At 45.9% G+C, this 20,440-nt stretch overlaps 1 protein-coding gene across 1 annotated transcript in view; it reads left to right on the forward strand.

Annotated features, from left to right (window-relative positions):
- The first annotated feature begins 4,480 nt into the window (after positions 1-4,480).
- RASGRF2 (Ras protein specific guanine nucleotide releasing factor 2) overlaps positions 4,481-20,440 on the forward strand; it is a 121,624-nt gene continuing 105,664 nt past the window's right edge. The window contains exon 1 of the mRNA XM_058823889.1: positions 4,481-4,765. Within this exon, the coding sequence (XP_058679872.1) occupies positions 4,481-4,765 (285 nt within the window). The remainder of the gene's footprint in view (positions 4,766-20,440) is intronic.

The raw sequence follows: 20,440 nt of genomic DNA on the forward strand, positions 1-20,440 counted from the left end.
GTTTCCAGCTCCTCTGTGCCCTGCTGCAGCCATGCCAAGCACCCAGGGCTCTCCTGGCACGGCTGCTTGGCTTTCTGCAGGGTTCCCTGCCCTGCCCTGCTTTGTCTCCTGCCGCCCCTCAGCTCACAGGGTTTCCCTCTGCTCTCTGCCCACCATGCTCTCATTACCATCATCCTCCCTTCCCTTTGCCTCCTGCCTTACTAGTGGTATTTCTCCAGCTTAATTGAGTCCCTTGATTCCAGCTTTTCTCTTTTTTTTTTTATTTACTTCTGCTTTTGATTTTCTCCAGCCTGACTGTGAGACACCTTCCACATTGCATTTATTTTTCTCGTTTCTTTTCAACAGTCCTTTGTATTTTCCCATGCTGTCCTTGACCACAGGCAAGAACTCGCCCACGACCTCTGCAGACACACCAAACTGTTTCTTTCAAAAGTTGCTCTATAACCTTATTTAGCTGTTCTTCTCTCAAAATACCAGCAGCAAATATGCCAGCTGCGTGCTGGGGATGCTGCCTGTCACAAAGGGCAGCACGCAGCCCCTGCACTCCTTTCTTGCCTCTAGGGATCTGATCTTGCGCTCAGACTTGAGTGGCTCCTGGCTTGGATGGTTTTCCTGTGCTTCTGCAACATTTTGCACTAAGAGGTGAAGGAATGATCATAAAAAATGATGATGATGAGGATGATGATGATGATGATGATGATGATGATGATGATATCCTCACCTGCATAACAGGTGATTTGCAGTTGTCTGCCTTCTGCTGGAGCTCCCACTGGGCGTTGGGCTGGGATTCCTGAAGGAGGGAATCTCATGGACACCTGTGTCACCACCTCTCTCATCCCCTGAGCAGCCACAAGTAAATCCATCAGGAATGAATTACCACTGTGGTATACAGAGTGACTTAAAATTGATTTAACAAGGAAACTCCATCCTAGAATGTCTCCACAAAGCAGGAATAGTAACTCTCAAAGGACGTGATCAGCAGTATTAAACTCAAACTTGTTTGCAAGATATTCAGGACTTGGAATGGCAGTGATGTGAGGTGTGTATTTCACAATTTTCCTGCTTTATCGGATAACTGAATCTTAGCTGAATATCACAAATACCTTTCAGGTAGCCAAGTTATACTGTGTGCTTTGAAGAGCAAACAATTAGATCAGCAAAAATGAGTAAAATCACAGAGAAGAGACTGGTTCAGTTCTGCTTCTCAAACAATATGCAAGAGGAGACAGAGAGGGGCATTCTTAGCGAAACTGTTTTTTTTTCCCCAGAAGTTATTGCAGCACTTCTTCAACAGCTTTACTAAATCGTTTTGTATTTGATACATTACCTTGATACGAAAATGCAAATAGTGATTTAGTGACATAAACATATAAAAAGTAGAGCACATATATACAAAACTAGACATAAAAGCAGCAGTATAATGTTGATAACTTTTCCTCCATTGCTTTAGACAGTTTTTACTGCCTTTACATTAAGAGCACTTTTTCTGAAGTGCTTTTTAGGATAGAGGCCTAAATTTTACATGATTTCTAAACTAGGTTTTCTAGATATTTTTGTCACCCAGAGGATTGACAACTCACTGCCCTGTTCCCCAAATTCCCAGGGTCACTTCTGGGTGTGGGACTCAGCAATTCCACTGCTGTGGAACACAACTCCATGTATTTCCCTGCTTATGGCATCTTTGAACACCTTGCATTGGGCTAGTTCCCAGAGGAAATTTCAGGTTAAATGTAGCCTAATTGGGTCAAATTATCTCTGCTGAAACAGGACCACAACCTGCCCCTGTTCTACAGCGAGGTCCTCGGAGCCCATCCTGGCAACACTTGGGAATGTGTTTTCATTCATAAATGAATGCCCTGGAATTAAAATACAATGAAATGAAGATAGGGATATAAAATAAAGTAAAACAGTGTGCTAATCTGTATGTTCTCTTCCTCAGAGCCCCATGGAATAAATTACATCCACGGATTCCTTTACATCTGTTTGCACATATAACTTGATCGTGTTCATACATATGAATTTGGGCTAGAATTCCTTTTTTTTTAAAGCACAAAAAACCCCTTCTTTAATGTTGATAATGAAGAATTTTAAAAAATAATCCCATATAGATACACAGATACATTTGGATGTATTAGATAGCATATACATTCATATATATGTTGTAGACATTTAAAGCAAGAAAACGTAAGTTGTACTTGTATGAGAATGACCAGGGATAAGTAATAAAGATAATATCATGGAGAGAACTAAATCATACTCGAACAATAAAGGACAACCTGATGGTTACACAAACAGCATTTACTGTAGTGATCAGGAATATTAGACTCCTTTTAGTTCCTACAGATTGCTGTGCAATGACATATTCAACATTTTCAGCTGAGGAAAAGTGCCTGCATGTCTGGGAGAAAATTATGTAGTCAAAGAAAACTCTTTCTTTCTTTCTTTCTTTCTTTCTTTCTTTCTTTCTTTCTTTCTTTCTTTCTTTCTTTCTTTCTTTCTTTCTTTCTTTCTTTCTTTCTTTCTTTCTTTCTTTCTTTCTTTCTTTCTTTCTTTCTTTCTTTCTTTCTTTCTTTTCTTTCTTTCTATTCTTTCTTTCTTTTCTTTCTTTCTTTTCTTTCTTTCTTTCTTTCCAAAATTTACCTCCTGTCATTTATTTTTTTCTGTGTGTCTCAGGTGACCTGGCGGAACGGATGACGTGTGATCATTCGTGACTCCTGCAAAAGCTTTATTAAAGCACAAATTACGTCAGCTGGGACAAAAGCCCACAACTTTATCTTGGCAAGGATGGGCTCTTGCTGTAGGATTTCCCTGTGATGTACGATGTGCTTGCTCTGGAAAGCTACAGCTCGTCACTGAGTGTCAGGTGTCTGCTTGCTGCTCTGGCTGCCTTGCCCTTTGCTGCAGGAATTCCATGCAATTCCACACAGGAGCTGGCGTGCTGGCAGGGGCACCAGTGCTGTCACACCTGCCCAAAGCCACGGCTTCCACGGCCTTGGTGTGCTGGGCTCTGATTTCACTGCGAGAAGGCACAAGGCAAAGGAAATTCCAGCAGGGTTTGTGCATCTGTTTGTGTTTTTCTCATACAAAATTGTCTGTCGACAAGATGAGAGCCTTACAACCCTGCACAGGCCCATAGTTCCTGCAAATAATGCACAGAACCACAGGTGCTGACACAGATCACACAGGAAATATTTTCTAACCCATCCTGCGCATTATACGGCAATACTGAATATTGTAACTTCCACATTTTTATTCCTTTTTCTTTTTTACTCACGAGACGCAGCAAAGCGAAAGGCAGTGAGAGCTACGTATGCAAAACAGGTTTTCAAATGAAAGAGTTCCAAGGCTTTTCCCGAAAGAGCCCTAAGAGGAAGTTTAAGTCGCTCCATTTCCATACTGGTGTGTTTTATGTAAAAGAATTCTGGATGCCAGCTCGCTGGCTGTGATGAAGGTGGGCAGGTGCCGGGGTGCAGGAGCCAGCCCCTGCTGCCCCCCTCGCTCCCCGGGCTGGGAGCACACCCGGGCACTCCCGAGATGTTCCTGTCGTGTGTGCAGCTCCCCGGCGCTGCGGGATCTGTGAATGGTCCCGTTTGCGGCAGGCGAGCCCCGCAGAGCCCTCCAGCCCGAGCCGGGGCTCTCTCTGCGCCCACCGCCCTGCCCAGGGACACGCGGGGCTGCGGCGACCCCCGGGACGCTGCCCCGCGCCTTCATCGGCCTGAATTTCGGGTTAAAAGTGACGGGTTTCTGGTGCTTCTCTTGTGTTTCCCTGCTGCCTTTTGCTTTAATTCTTTCGCCACAGCTCGAGAGCGAAGTTACCCCGCTCCGGCGGCCGCGCTCGCCCGGCCCTGCCGCTTTCCAAGATTTTCGCTCGAAGAACGGGAAAAAGGCGGAAACTATCGAGAAACCACGGGGCAGCCCCAAATCACCCCCGCGGCTCCCGGGCCGGCACGGACAGCGCTGCCGGGCCCGCGGGGAGCCCCGCTCCGCATCCCGGAGGGACAGGGGGATGGAGGGATGGAGAGATGGGGGGATGGAATGATGGGGGGACGGGGGTATGGAGGGATGGAGGGATGGAGGGATGGAGGGATGGGGGATGGAGGGATGGAGGGATGGAGGGATGGGGGATGGAGGGATGGAGGGATGGAGGGATGGAGGGATGGAGGGATGGAGGGATGGGGGATGGAGGGATGGAGGGATGCGGGGATGGGGGAAGGGTGGCGGGGGGCAGGGGCCCGGGCGCTGCGGCGGCGGCGACTTTGCTCTTTAAATCGCTCTCCAAAGCGGATTTACGGCTGATCCCCCACGTCAGCGCCCGGGGGGCCGCTCGCCGCCGGCGGAGCCGGTGCCTGGGGCGGCGGGAGGCGGCGCGGGGCGGGGCGGGGCGCGGGGCCGGGGCCGCCCCGTCGGTGCGTGCCGGAGCCCATGAATTGCTCCGAGAGCGCCCGGCGAGGCTGCGCCGCGGCCGCGGGCTCCGGGCACCATGCAGAAGAGCGTGCGGTACAACGAGGGGCACGCCCTGTACCTGGCGCTGCTGGCCCGCAAGGAGGGCACCAAGCGCGGCTACCTCAGCAAGAAGACGGCGGAGACCAACCGCTGGCACGAGAAGTGGTTCGCCCTCTACCAAAACGTGCTCTTCTACTTCGAGGGCGAGCAGAGCGCCCGCCCCGCCGGCATGTACATGCTGGAGGGCTGCAACTGCGAGCGGGTGCCCGCTCCCAAGGGATGCGCCGCGGGCAGCGGCAAGGATGCCGCGCTGGACAAGCAGGTACCGCCCCAGCCGCGGGTGGAGGGCAGCGGGGAGGGACAGCGGGCCCTCGGGCCGCCCCCTCGCATTCCCGGCGGTGCCGCCCCCGGCCCGGCGCGGCCCCGCCAGCGGCGGCTCCCGAGCGCGGGCCGAGAGCGGCGCCGGCGGCTCCGAGTGCTCGCCGGCGGCTCCTCGTTCCTCGCCCAGCCTTGTGTTTGCACGCCCTGTGAGAGCCGCCAAGTTTCGGTGCGCTGCCCGGAGAGGGGCGTTTCACAGGGCAGGTGCGGAGTGCTCTCGGTGCCGGCGCTTGTGCCGCGTGGAGAAACGCAGCTGTGCGTTTCTCAGCAAACTCAGCACGGGGCCAGAGTCCCGGAGCAGCACCGGGCACCGTGAGGAGTCCCTGAGCCCTTCCTGCCCGTGGGGCTGCCCCGCTGCCAGCCGTGCTCTGGGGGCACACAGCCGGGCAGGTGTCCGGGTGAGCCCTGCCCTGGTGGCAGCCTGCGACATCCCGAGGGGTCCCTGCCAGGCGCGGGTGGCAGCCCTGGGATGGCACTGATGGCACAGAGAGAGCCCGAGCCGGGTCCGGCCCGGGGCTGCGGGGCTCGCACCGCCCGGGGCTCGGGTGGGATTCCTTCCCCGGGGGGCGACCGTGACCTGCCCAACTCGGGCCCAATTCCTGCCCCATTCCGGCTCCATTCCTGCCCAATGCCGGCCCAATTCCTGCCCCATTCCTGCCCCATTCCCGCCCCGCGGCCCCGCTGATCCTGCCCGAAGCTGATCCGTGTGACATGCGTGTGCCAGAGCAGCAGTGGTTAAACACTCGCGTGTATTACATAACCGGGAAGGGAAGGACGCTCTGCTCGCGTGGATAGAGAGCGGGTGTCGTACCCACACACCTCCTGTTGCCTCGCAGTCTGAATTCCTCATCTCGTTTGCAATGTGCTCGAAGCCGGTGCTGGCGTGCCCCGGTGCCTTTCCCCCCGCACGGGGCGGGTTTGGGGAAGTTTGGGTGGTTCCAGGCGCTGTTTCGGGCTGGCTGCAGGTGTTTCCTCACGCTGGTGAGAAAGTGACACGGACCGCAGCCGTGTGCTGAAACCCAGCGCATCTCTGAGCTGTCCTGGAGCGGCAGCTTTGCCAGGAGAGCTCAGAGCCTCGCCTTATATTGATGTTTTTTTTTTCCCCCCCACCTGTAAATAATCCTGGTGTGCCCAGGCAGCCTCGTGGCTGAGCGAGCGAACTCTGGGGAGCCGGGATGGTTGTGGGTGGTTGTGTCGTGTTCACCCTCCAGTTGCTGCCCACTGCTCTGAGGCATGTTTTCATGGCGTTGTAAATGGAGTGCTGGAGGATCCCAGATGATATTAGACATGGATGTTGCCTCCTTTACACCGGCTTACAACGGCTGTTTACCGGCGGTGTTGGTAAATTACGGCTTGGCCAGGGGAACTGCCTGAAACCAACCCCTTCCATGTCTGTTCTCCGCGAGCCTCAAGTTGTGCTTTCATAGTGATGAATGAGTTGTTCATAATTACATCTAGTAATAATTACAGGGCAGGAAGCTGAGCTTTTATTGCTTCAGACATCAACTGTGTTGGGTGCTTTCAAGAATAGCAGGCTGCTATTAAAGAGGCAGAAGAATGCCTCGGTTTTGGTTTTTGTTTTGGTTTTTTTTTTGTTTTTTTTTTTTTTTTTTTTTTTTTTTTTTTTTTTTGTTTTTTTGTTTTTTTGTTTTTTTTTTTTCATGGGATGCTGTTTGAATTTTCAAGAGAGACCATCAGGAAATATCCTTTTCTGTTCACCTTTTGCTTGATCCCAAGCTTTGTTCAAAGCTTTTGAGTGTGAGTAGCTTTCACAGGTGTTTAATCATTGAAGTGCGCCCGTGTTTGTAAACACACATGCAAACACAAATCTTTGTGTACAGGAAATTCCCTCAGTGGCCAAAACTGATCCATTGCAAGAAAAAAAAAAAGAATGAAAACATTTGAAAATTAAGCAGTCTCTTTCATTTATAAAATGTGCTCACATTTTTAAAGGTGTGAAGCAATAAGCCACAAACCTTCAGTTTATTAACAGAGGGAGGCAAACTTTAATCAGATGATAATGAAAAGTCGATATTGCACATGCTAACCCCTGGCAGTGAAAAAATACTGCATAAATTTAATTTGCTTTGATTTCACCACACAAATGCATTAATGGAATGAAAAAAAAAAAAAGAAAAAACAGAGAAGCTCTGTGGCAGTTTTTGAAGAATCAGCTTGCTCCAAAGAAGGGACAAAAGACAAAAGTTATCTGCTTTACTTTGGGTTTTATTTACCTGAGTAAATTAGAGTGATCTGATAGACATCAGAGTGATATGTGCTATAAAATTACAAAAATGAGGGAGAGAAAGAGGATTTAATCACACGAGAGAGCTTCATCAGCATACCTTGAGTGGATATGTGAAAAAGCAATGCTTTTTGTCCAAGTTACATAATAAAGATTACAGAAAATGCTTGTAGGACAAATAGATTTTGCTTTCCTTGTCTTGCAGGTCCTTTCAGTGCTGGTTTCCAGTTGTTTGGGCGCTGACTGTCGGGTCATGTGCCGGCTGAAACTCTGTGAATTGCCAGGGCCCAGTGGTGGGATGAGGGCTGGGCTGGGCCGTCCTGCACAGCGCGCAGGATTTTGGCCGCCAGATGTGCCCAGATGTGGTGTCCATGTCCCAGCCAGCCCGGGTGCTGGGCAGTGACACATTCCACCCTGCTGGGATGTTCAGGTGTGACGGGAACCACAATTCTGAGGGAGATCCAAATGCCTTCGCAAGATTTGCTCTGATATTGCAGCATTAAGGGATTGAGAAACAATTGCCATGGCAGAATGTGCTTATTTTGCCTTTCCCATTAACATATTAGTGTGGTTTTTTTTCCCCTTCACAGGGATGTTTGCTTCAAAGGAAAATCTGTTAAAAGTACAGAGCCTGTGTTGATAATGACTGCATAAAGAGTGAATCAACTGATATTCTGGAAATGTGTGATCAAATTGAACGTGCTGCATATACTGAATGATCTGCAGAGGGAATTCTTGTTTTTAAAGAAAAATATGAGTTCTGATCTCCCTCAGATTTTAGAAGAGTTTCTGTAAGCACCAAACAGGTGTTGCTGTACACTCTGATTTCACATTTCAGGCAGAAAAAGGAACACATGGATTTATTGAAGGAATAACAACATGGAAGAGGCTGAGTTTCAAATCAGCAGATTAGGACGTGTAAATACCACATGCAGATAGGTTCTGATTTTAGTTAAACTGCTTCTTCCCAGGGGAACTGAGGGCTGTAAACAAGAGCAGCTCCCAGCAGGTCCTTCACTGTGGCACTGGGAGTCTGGATGGGCACACATTTCTGCTTTTCTTTCCAAAACTCTGGAAGGAGAATGGCTGGCTCTGTCTCAGTGAGGGGTTAGACTCTTTCAAAAATGAAGCAAAATGCCCCAAATTATGCTCTTTGCAGAGCCTCACAGAAGGCTTGCACTTGTTACCCAGCAAGTTCGCAGATACTTTTTGAAATATTACTGGAAACAAGTGATTAGAGGAATGTAAATATTAACATGATTATTATTGTCCACGTTGGGAGGAGGCCTGTGTGTTTAGTTCCTTTCATAACTGTGCATTGAATACGTGGAAATGTTCTGATACTGTTATTAATAACTGCCTCGGAGTATTTAAGGTTGTAAATGTTGCATGATTGGAGCAGAGATATTCTTTGTGTCTTGCCTGCAATAATCTTCCTCCCACTTAGCAAAATTAAATGCAGTATTAGGTGCATGTCCCCAGAGATTAACAGAATCCAATCATTTGAATTTTTTTTCTGCTGGCTGCAGCTCTGGTTTTGTAGAGGACACAGTGGTTTCGTGGATCCTCTCTGTTTGACACTCACAGCTTGGCACATGCCGCCAACAGCTTTGCTCTACCTGCAGCTGCTTTAATGTTCAACCAACCAACAGCACTTAAAGGGCATCTTTTAATGAGGATGAAATTTGTTAAAAGTTATTCAAAATTTTTTTTTTTTGGGCAACCCCCTTGAGTTGCTCAGCATCCTGTGCATTTAATACTGTAGATGACTGTTGGGATCGGCGGGAGAAACGTGGCACGCAATATGAGTGGTCAGCAAATCTCAAACAGATGACTGAGGAGTGTTGGGGTTCTTTTGGCACCCTCAGGATTTGTATTGCCCATAGATCTTACTGCTGGCATGTGGGCAGGGAGCTGCCTGTGGTGGCAGAGTCTCTCAATGCTCCTGGGTGGAGGCAGCTTTGGGGTGACCTGCTCTTGGCCACCTTCCCAGGCTGTCCCTGTCCCCCAGTCCCTGCTGGGGACATCAGAGTGTGGGGGCACGTTCCCCAGATATTTCAGATTCCTGTGGTCTGCGTTTTGGTGGGCAGCAGGGCACGAGGCACTGGCACTGAGCTTCCCTCTTTCTCTTGAGAGGAAATGAAAAGTGAATTTACAGCATCCCCCGTGACCCAAGGCAGCAGAGTGTGATGGTGCTCACAGGGGTCCCAGGATGTGGGAAGAGATGAGGATCTGACCCCGTGTTTCAGAAGGCTGATTTATTATTTTATGGTATATATTACATTAAAACTATACTAAAAGAATGGAAGAAAGGATTTCATCAGAAGGCTGGCTAAGAATAGAATAGCAAAGAATGATAACAAAGGCTTGTGGCTCGGCTCTCTCTTCGAGCCAGCTGACTGTGATTGGCCATTAATTAGAAACAACCACATAAGACCAATCACAGATGCACCTGTTGCATTCCACAGCAGCAGATAATCACTGTTTACATTTTGTTCCTGAGGCCTCTCAGCTTCTCAGGAGGAAAAATCCCGAGGAAAGGATTTTCCATAAAAGATGTCTGCGACAGGTGAGAAATAAATACAAAAATTAATGAAACCCCCAAACCAACAAACAAACAAATGGAAAAGAACACAACCCAAACCAGCAACCAGACAAACAAGTAAAAACCCCTCTGTGATCCACCCAGGGACTGAGCTCTGCTCTGTGAGAAATGTTTCGTGAGCACATTTTGTGAATAAAGAGAAGGACGGGAAAATCTCACAGCCGTATTTATTTGCAGATTTGCCAAAATTTAGGCATTTCCTCCCAATTCTTCAAGACGTACGTTCCTTGTGTTGTGTTGCCAAGTGGGTTGTTTGTAGCTGTGCGTGTGTGGGGAGCCTGCACAGCTGACAATGGAGCTGCAGGGACGGGGGGGTTCATTCCTGACATCCCTCCTCAAGGGTCTGTTGGATCCACAGACAGAGCTTGGAGAGCATTGATGACATTTAATGGTTTATTATTAAACCTTTGGCAGCCCTCACCCACGTGAAGCGGTTTTGGTCAGGCACCTGAGCCTGATCCATTTTGTTTTCTGTTCTTGACTTTTGGTCCCCCCTGAAGGTGAAAGGCAGCAGGAGACCCCACGAGTAATTAAAAGGAGCACGGGTAATAAGATCAGATTTTGGTGAGACGAAGTTTTACTGGATAGAAAACACGGACTGAGGTCCTCAGCTTTCCCCTGCAAGGCGTTGTAATATCCTGAAACATCACAATGTGCTCTAACAGAAGTGCATAATGTGTAATTAAGTTATTGGTTGATAATTAGATCCCAAGACAAATGACATTTGGGAAGGGCTTGTTTGTGGAGTTGCTGGGAAATGCTCTTGGCCAGCAGGTGAAATGTCAGTGGCTGCAAGCACAGGTCAGAGCTGGCTTGGAAATGCAAAATCCCAGGGCCTGGAGACCAGAATGTCACTCTGTCCCTTCCCTGCAGGAATGATGTGAGCCACAGTGCCAGTCTCCAGCATGCCAGGGGTGACCAGGGGCTCCTGCTCGTGGTGGGCATGAGAACACTCAAATAAAGTCCAAAAAAAGCACTCCAACAGTTCAATGTGGATTCCATTCTCCCACCTGTCTCACAGCCAGTGCTGCTGCTCATTTTGTTTTGTCTCCCTTATTGATGGAGCTGCATCGATTTGGCCTCATCTGCTCAGTTCCTCAGATGTGCCAGGAGATCTGTGCAGAGCAAGTTCTGAGCACAGAAATAGCAGCTCAGTCCCTGGCTTACTGAGTAATTGTACTTCATTTATCTTAGTTTACCTTGATTTAACTTTTAAGCTTGATTTTTAATTTTTTCACTGTTTTTTTTTTGGGGGGCCAGGCTTTGTCAGGGTGGAGAACGGTGCTGGTGGGGCTGTGGGTCAGGAACGTGAGGTTTTGGGGAGCACCTCTCCCCAGCTCTTCCTGTGTTCCAGTCACTACTGATTGAGGGATGGGATTTTTTAACACTGTGCCTCTGCACTAAATGTGTAGGAACATATGCTTCCAACTGAGCTTCCAGTTTTTTTTTTTTTTTAATTTTTTTTTTGGATTTACCAATCCCGCAAGGTTTTCTGTTTGAGCTACAGAATCAGTATTTATAGAAGCAGAGGCTTCCCCAAGTCAGTCCAGCCATTTCAGTTTCTTGTGGTGTTTGCCATGAGCTCAGAACCAACTGAGATTTTTAAGGAAGTGTTATAAGCTGCCAATTCTGAAAAGAGCTATATTATATTTTTTAATTTTACTTTTGGAAGTGTGTTGGGGTTTTCTTTTTGGTGTTTTTTTTTTTTTTTTTTTAAATGTGTGTTTTTTGGGGGAGTTTTTGTGTTTGGATTTTTTGGGGGGGGTTGGATTTTTGTTATTTTTCTTTATTTTGTGGTAGAGCTGATCATCTCCACTACATATTTTTAAAAAAAAAAGGTTGTGTTTTAGGACCCATGTTAGGTTCTGAACCTCTCCACCCTGCTGGTGTTTTCTCTCTTGTCAAAACCAAGTTCCACTATTTAAATTTTTTAAAATCAAAGTTTAGTGAGCGATAAAAGGGGCAATATCCAGTGCTGGGGTGCCTTGCCAAAATGCCAGAGGCACACCATTAGCTTAAAACAATTTTCCTATGTATTCTCATTACGGTGGGGAAATGCGTATTAATGAGAGTTATGCATATTAAAACATTTTCGTGAGTTTAGATGTTCCAGGAATTTCTTCTGCTTGGTTTTACCCTTTGACTTGTCTGCATGCCATCCTGTAGATTAAATCGATATATTTTATTTCCTCTCCATTCTGGTGTTTTGACACTGCTTGATAACTGGAGGGTTGGTAGTAAATTTCTCCCTTGGTGTTCTGGTTTTTGTCACTGTAATCTTATCATTCAGATAAAATGCGAGAAACAACATTGTTATTTCATAGTATTGCTTGAGTTAGTTACACAAATAAAGGCATTTTAACATTACATAGTGTCTATTTTAATATTATGCTAAGGCCTAAGATATATTTATCACACTACTATTTCTATATAAGTGTAGTGTGATAAACATACTTTTATATATTTATTAAAGTATATTTTATAAATATACTTTTATAAAGCTTATGTTTATATATATATAATAGGTACTTTATAAAAGAATATATTATAAGATATACAGTGTATAAACTGACAGTACCAAAAAACAGTTACAAGGAATTACAAATAGCACTATATCAGAATATTCATGATACATAATAACTTGCAAAAGCCAATATGTAAATGTGAAAGGCAATAACTATATTTTTCATTTATAACTAATTTATAAATGAATGTCTCAGGACTTGCTGGGTCCCCACCTGTTGGAAATTTAGGATGGCTGTTTCTGTTTCTTTCTGATTTTCTCCTCCTGATTTCTGCCTTACACAAATTATTTCTCCTGCTTCAGCAAATGCCAAAGATTTGATGTTCTGTCTGGGATTGTGGGGATGATGGTCAGCACCCTTGGCAGGGTGTGTGTGATGTCCTCCAGGGTGGAGCCAGGGTTTATTTTTAACCCTGTGCATTCACGGAGGATCAGGCACGACAAGAAAATTGCAGCCTTCTTCTGCACCAGTCATGTTCTCTTCAGTTTGGCGCTCACGGAACAATTTCAGTGAGCTATTAAAAATGCCTCCTCCTGATAAATAAATAAATCTGCTGGGAGGAACTGAAACTGTGCAGGCCAAGTGCAGAGCTCTCCTGAGGGAATGGTGGAGAAGAAGTGGTGGGAGAGTGGAGGGCTCCAGCAGGGACACCTGTGCAGTGCCAGCGCTGTCATGCAGGTGTTGTGTGGGTTCCTCTGGGTCTGGATTGAAGGCACTCGAGGTGGCATTTCGTGTTCTGACTCAGGTGTTTATTATTTCTTATCAGTAAAACAGTCTCACTGCTGGGAGTTCTGCAGCTTTTCATAGGAAGGCACAAAATGGCCAACAATCTCTTGTTCCAAGGTCTTTTAAGACTAAACCATTCAATTAAGAACTGACACCTGGATTATTTCCCTTTTAACCCCATAACTGATCCCACAGAGCTGCAATGGTGACTTTTCTGCCCAATTACAAAATGCCACCCAAACCCATGGAGAAGGAGGAAGAAGCAGCATGAAGAACAAACCCAGGACGACACCCTGTGCCCTGCACCTTGCTGCCATCCACAACACACTAAAAACCCCAAACCCTCAATTTCTCACCCAGAGACACACCCACACTGCTCTCCATAATCTGTGGGTTCCAGTCCGTCTTGAAGTCTGGGAAACTTTCTCCATGGATGGGGGTCAGAGCCAGTGCTGCCCTGGAGCAGACAGAGATATAATTACATATAAATAAAAGAAAATATTCCCTGTGATGCTCTGGGTTTCCACAGTGTTTGTGTGCGGGTGAAGGGAACAGCAGAGCTGATGGCCCCGGGGTGATCCATGCAGGAGCTGATAACCAATTGATAATCAATGGCATTTGATTTCTGAAGCATTGTCTCCTGTTGTAAGAGCTTGGTCAGGAGCAGCAGGCAAGGCAGGGCTGCTGGGGTGCAACTGAGCCCTGTGTGTGTGATTATTTCAGGTTTTTATGTCGATTTCGTGTCACTTTGTGAGGTCTTGCAGTTGTGCTGCTTTGGCCCAACAAGCACCTGATGGCTGAAGGAAATAGCAGGGCCTCCTTTCTTGTCAGGTACTCAGGAAGGAATTGAGATTGTGATTAATAATGGTAATTAATCCTTGTTTTTGGGACCCATATTGGCTCTGGAGGGAGGCATACTGGTGGGCAGAACCAACCTCTGTGAATGTAGTGGCTAAAATATAAATGTGCCACTTAAACACCAGAGATCAATGGCTGTATCTCACCAGGCATCCAAGTGGAGTTGCATAAAACCTGCTGGGGTTTGTGCTGAGCACTGCTGCAGTAATTCCTGCTTACCTCACCGCCTGTTGTGAAAATAAACGTGTTAATTGTAGGGGAGTGGTGAACGATGATGCAATGAGAGGTGTCACAGGACAAGGTGTAAGAATTTCTGTCCTCTGCTGATCAGTGTGCAGGAGATGTGCATCACAACAGGTCCCAGCATTGCTGTGTTTGCACACTGGGGCTGCATTCCCTGCACCAGGCAGCCTCAAACACACTGCCTTGCTACATAAGGTCAGAAACAAAAAAAGAACCCCCGGAAAACCCCAACCAAACAAAACAAAACAAAAAACCACCAAAAAACCCCCCCCAAACCCAAAAAAACCCCAAAACAAAACAAAAACCCAAAGAACCCCAAAAACCAAACCAAAGAAGCCACCCACTAAAAACCCCTGTACCTGCCTTGCTACATAAGGTCAAAAACAAAAAAAGAACCCCCAAAAAACCCCAACCAAACAAAACAAAAACACTAAAAAAAACCCCCAAACCCAAAAAAACCCAAAACAAAACAAAAAACCAAAGAACCCCAAAAACAAAGAACCCCAAAACCAAAGAAGCAGCCCTCTGAAATGCCAAACTGAACGTGAAATTGATGTTCAAAACTTTTGAGGTTTGATAGATTTATAATTATGTTTTACCCAACTTGTGTTGTTATCACTGGGTTTGGGATATTTGGTTCTTTAGTGTATGACTCCAAACTCCACATTCAGTGTCAGCTGCTGCTGTCCCATTCTGGGCAGACACAACAATTCCTCTCCAGGCCTGGCAGCCAAGGGCACCTCACTGCCCCAGGGCCCAGAAATGCAAACAAAAGGGAGTTGGGCGAGCAAACTTGGGGTAAATGACTTCATCAGCTGAAGCTGGAATTGTTAGATTAGCCCCCAATGTGCAAATGGATCAAAGTTACAAAATTATGAAAACTCGTGACCTGTTGTTAATTTTGAGTGTAGCCCTTGGGGGGCTTTGCCTGCCCTAAATGTACCTGAAGACCCTTTAATAAATACAACTGCTTTTTATTCCCTTAATTCTGTCTGGCCTCTGTTTTCAGGTAGCCCAAAAGGCATCAACCTGACAAACTGAGAGTGATGCCAGGTGGTTCTGTTTGAGACAAATAAATATATTTACCTCCTGTGAAAAGGAGGGGGAGCTAAAAATAAAGTATCTTCTCAGCACTGTTTCAAACAGGTTTTCCTAAAGATCATTAGCTTTCTACAAATGTGTCTTTCATTTTTTAATTTTATTTTTATTTTTTTGAGGGTGTTTGAATGCATATGTTATGTGTGTTCATTTTCGGATGATCCGGAGCAGAAGGATGCTTTTCTGGGCTATCTGTGTCCCGACTCGCTTGCCTCTTGAGCCCCTCTCACCCTAGAAAGGTGAATGTATGAGTTTTGAAATAATTGACATTCATTGCCAGGGTGATACCAAATGTTTGCTCACACATTTGCTCCCTCTTTGTGCTGTCCCCCTCTTTGATCCTTTCCCTCCAGCATTTGTTTTGCCTCATGTAAATTTCAAGCTGCTTTTGGTGCACGTTCCTGGCCTGGTTTCTGCCCCACGGGTGTTAATGTGGTGCTTCCAGGCTGTGCCATGTGCTGGGAGCTCTGGGTCAGTCCCTGCTGCTCTCACCAGGACCAGGACAGGACATAAACAGGACAGAAAGGAAGCAGAACAAGAACCCATGCAGGGCTTTGCTCATCATTCGTGTCCTTTCCCATGGATTCTCCAGCTCACCGTGTCCTGCTTGTGCAGCTTCCAGGGCAGCCACACTTTATTTCTTGCTGTGAGCATCCCTCCTCTCCTGGCTGAGAGATCCTGACTTTCTGCTGCTGTTTTAGGGTGGGGGGAGAACTGTAAGCAACCAAGTCCTTTTATTCTGAGCAGTGTAAGGCACCTCATCTTTCTGAATTGTGTTTTTTATCTTTCCTAATAAGTGTGGATATTTATACTTTCACACCTTACAGTAATGTCAGCATTTGACAGTTACACGCAGTAAAAACAAACATTTTTTCCCCTATAAATTACTGTGATGTAACACAAAAGTTCAAAATTTTCTAAATTCTTGAGTGACTCAGAATTTTTTTGCTCAGGAACACAAACTTGTTTGACTTGGAATCCACCCATATTCTTCAGTGATTTCCTGGTGCAGTCCAGTGGCACCCAGACTTTTTGCTGGAGTGAGCCTTTAGCAGTGTGGCGTGGTCACAGTGCCTGGAAGAAGCTCCTGAGGACTGGGAGAGAGCAGATCTCTCCCAAATATCATCCCTCACATCCCCAGGGCTGGTCAGGACAGGGCAGGACTGTTGTATTTGCAGGAATGATGTATCTGACTCCATGTTTTCAGAAGGCTGATTTATTATTTTATTGTGCTATGCTATACTAAAGAATACAGCAAGGATACTTACAGAATGCTAAAAAGATAACAATGAAAACTCGTGACTCTCTCCAGAGTCCCGACACAGCTTGGCCCTGACTGGCCAAAGAGTGAAAACAACTCACAGCAGGATCCAATGGAACAATCACCTGTGGGTAAACAATCTCCAAACACATTCCACACCAGCACAACACAGGAGAAGCAAATGAGATAAGAATTGTTTTCCTTTATCTCTGAGACTTCTCAGCCTCCCAGGAGATAAATCCTAGGCGAAGGGATTTCTCAGAAAATGTGAATGGCACACAGGACCATCAGTGTCACTGCAGCCCCTGGGAAGGTGGTGAGGAAAATCCTCCTGGGAAGCGTTTCCACAGGCATGGGGGCAAGGAGGGGATTTGGGGTGGTCCGAGGGCTCGGCAAAGGGGAAATCACACCTGACCAGCCTAGGTGTGGTATATAGGTTTATATATCACGCCTATATACCCTCCAGGACTGATACAGGGATTAAAACTCCCTGAATGACCAGGCCCCAAGGACAGGGGAAAGATGATACTGAACCTTCACCCAGGACATTCAGTTCTAAGATGGGACTGTTGGCCCAAACAGTAGGAATTTTTTTTCTTTTTTTGGTAAGGAAAACCAGCAAGGCTTCCCACTCTGCTTTCTTAAATTTTCCTCTCTGCTTGTTGTCAGGAAGTGGAATCACGTGTGAAAAGTAATATATATGCCAGGACATTGTTTCAAGTTGCTGTACAGTGATCAGTCTTGTCTTCTTTCTGGAAGAAATTTGCTATTGGCTCAGAACCTTAACAAAAAATTCAGAATTCTTACAAGTTTATTGCAAAATAAAAAGATGAAAACTCTGTCTTTTTATGCCTTTGCATGCTTTTTTTTTTTAATGCACATGTTACTACACCCTGTATGTGGCATGTATTTCCTGTTTCACTTATTTTTTTTTTTTTTTTTGCTGGGGTAGTAAAAGAGGTTGTTTTCTTTTTTAACAGCTTCCCATCTGATTTAAATTTGAAGTAGTTCATTCTGGCTTGGCTCACGTTTAAATTGTAGCAGGAAAAAATTGTGCAACTAGAATAAACTTAACTTTAAACTTTTATGCACTAATGAACAGAATGTGATATAACTGCTGCTAATTCAAGCTGAAGCCTTTTTTCCTTGTCTTGAGTTACTTGGAATATATCTGTAATTCAGTGTTTTTCTGCCTTTTGTATAATCCTTGTGCTGAGCAGTGACAATATTCAAAAATTTAAAAAAAATACCAAGTTTTGTTGCCCTGGGGATTGTGAAATAAATTCTTTGTGCTGCATTACTGCAGAGGTGGAAGACATGGTTGTTCAGCTTCACCATGCTCAGACACTGCCCCAGGACTCGCCTTGGCTCCAGTGTGTGTCACTTGTGTGCCCATTTTCTTTCTGATTTTTCCCTTGCTCTTTCCTTGTCCCTGCTGTTCACCCAGGTGGCTTTTTTATTTAATCTCCTGCCCCTGGGGTGCATTTGGGGAATCCCTACCTGGTACTGAAGATGCATCATGTGTAAAGCCCCCTAGCACAGCCCAGCATTGTGAAGATTTCTTTATTCCTACTCCGCTTTCATAAAAATACATAAATGGTGTTTCTTACATCAAAGTCATAAATTAAATGTCTGTCCTTTACCTGATGCAATTTCACAGTGGTGGATTATTTAATCTAAGTGACTTCAGTAGACTTTTCTAAATATATCAAGTGGGACCAGGTGCCTGATCTGCTTTAATACCATGTACCTTTTATTAAGGGTTGATCAGCTGCCATTTCCATTTATATTTCCTGATGTTCTTTCTTGATTCAGGGTTATTTTTAAGTCACCCAGGTCAGGAAGGATATGAGTGGGGTGGAGTGCTGAGGGGAGGGTGGATAATTAATGGAAAACATATTTGAAAAGGAGTTTTGAAAGCTTCCAAAAAACAGTATTCAAATGTAATTGACTCATTTGATTAAAAACACTTACTAGATTCAGGCTGCTCCCTGAGCCCTCTTAAAACCCCCTGAATCATGAACCCATCCAATTAATTATTACTAAGTAATACTTATATCAATAATATATCTGGTTCTGCATGTATTTCATGTATAACCTACACCTTCCATTGTAGATTACTCATGCCATGAAAATGTTGGTATATGTTCATTTTTAGTTGTTACTTGGAAACTGGAGTGTGTTAAATGTGCTTAGAGTACCAGCACTTTCCATGAGCTATTTGAGACAAGCACAGGGCTGCAAAGGTAAAATTATGGAGAGTTTCTGCCTGGAATTATTGGCACCCTGTCTTGTTTTCAATGTTGGGATCACAATGTGGCACAATAGAGTATGTCATAACATTGTTTCTTGGGTTTATTTATTTATTTTAATTTTTTTAAAGTAAGGACTTTAAGGGCAACAACTAATTTAGTGAGATACTGAAAACTCACTTTGTCAGTGAGGGCAGGCTTGGTTTTTGGCAGTGTTTATATTGAACAAGACCTGTCTCATGGAATAAATTCTTATGGCTATAACTGTCAGTAGGCTACCAAATGTTTCCCTACCAGCAAAGAGTCTCAATACCTCTCCTATTTTCCTTGTATGCCCCTTGTCCTCTGTCAGATGGCTCTGCTGAAAATCTTTGGTCTCTCCCTGCTCAATAAAGTTCCCCTTCACAGGCAGGAGTAGCTGCAGGTTTTATTTATGCAGCAGGCATTAGGGATTCCTAGAGGTGTCTAGCCTTGTGAGAGAGGAAATTTGGGGTGCTGTGAGCTCCCTGCAGGGAGTGGGTCTGTGTGTGGGTCACAGCTGGACCACCCTGTGCTGCTGTGATGTCCCTGGGGAACCCATTAGCTCAGGAAACAGGGCTGCTCTTTGTATTTATTGGTGTCACCAGAACTACCCGAGCAGCAAACCTCTCTGTGCCACACGGAGTAACAGATCCATCCATCCATCATCCCTCCATCCATCCATCCATCCATCCATCCATCCATCCATCCATCCATCATCCATCCCTCCATCCATCCATCATCCATCCATCCATCCATCCATCCATCCATCCATCCACCATCATCCATCCATCCATCAACCATCATCCATCCATCCATCCATCCATCCATCCGTCCATCCATCCATCCATCCATCCATCCATCCATCATCCCTCCATCCATCCATCCATCCATCCATCCATCCATCATCCATCCATCCATCATCCATCCATCCATCCATCATCCATCCATCCATCCATCCATCCATCCATCCATCCATCCATCCACCATCAACCATCATCCATCCATCCATCCATCCATCCATCCATCATCCATCCATCCATCCATCCATCCATCCATCCATCCATCCATCCATCTTCCCTCCATCCATCATCCATCCATCCATCCATCCATCCATCCATCCATCCATCCATCATCCATCCATCCATCATCCATCCATCCATCCATCATCCATCCATCCATCATCCATCCATCCATCCATCATCCATCCATCCATCCATCCATCCATCCATCCATCCATCCATCCATCTTCCCTCCATCCATCATCCATCCATCCATCCATCCATCCATCCATCCATCCATCCATCATCCCTCCCTCCATCCATCATCCATCATCCATCCATTCATCCATCCCTCCATCCATCCATCATCCATCCATCCATCCACCCATCATCCATCCATCCATCATCCATCCATCCATCCATCCATCCATCCATCATCCATCCATCCATCATCCATCCATCCATCCATCCATCCATCCATCCATCCATCATCCATCCATCCATCATCCCTCCCTCCATCCATCATCCATCCATCCACCCATCATCCATCCATCCATCATCCATCCATCCATCCATCCATCCATCCATCCATCCATCCATCATCCATCCATCCATCCATCCATCCATCCATCATCCATCCATCCATCCATCCATCCATCCATCCATCCATCTTCCCTCCATCCATCATCCATCCATCCATCCATGCATCCATCATCCATCCCTCCATCCATCCATCATCCATCCATCATCCATCCATCCATCCATCCATCCATCCATCCATCCATCC

The sequence above is a fragment of the Ammospiza caudacuta genome, chromosome Z, assembly GCF_027887145.1.
Source record: "Ammospiza caudacuta isolate bAmmCau1 chromosome Z, bAmmCau1.pri, whole genome shotgun sequence".
Classification (NCBI taxonomy): domain Eukaryota; kingdom Metazoa; phylum Chordata; class Aves; order Passeriformes; family Passerellidae; genus Ammospiza; species Ammospiza caudacuta.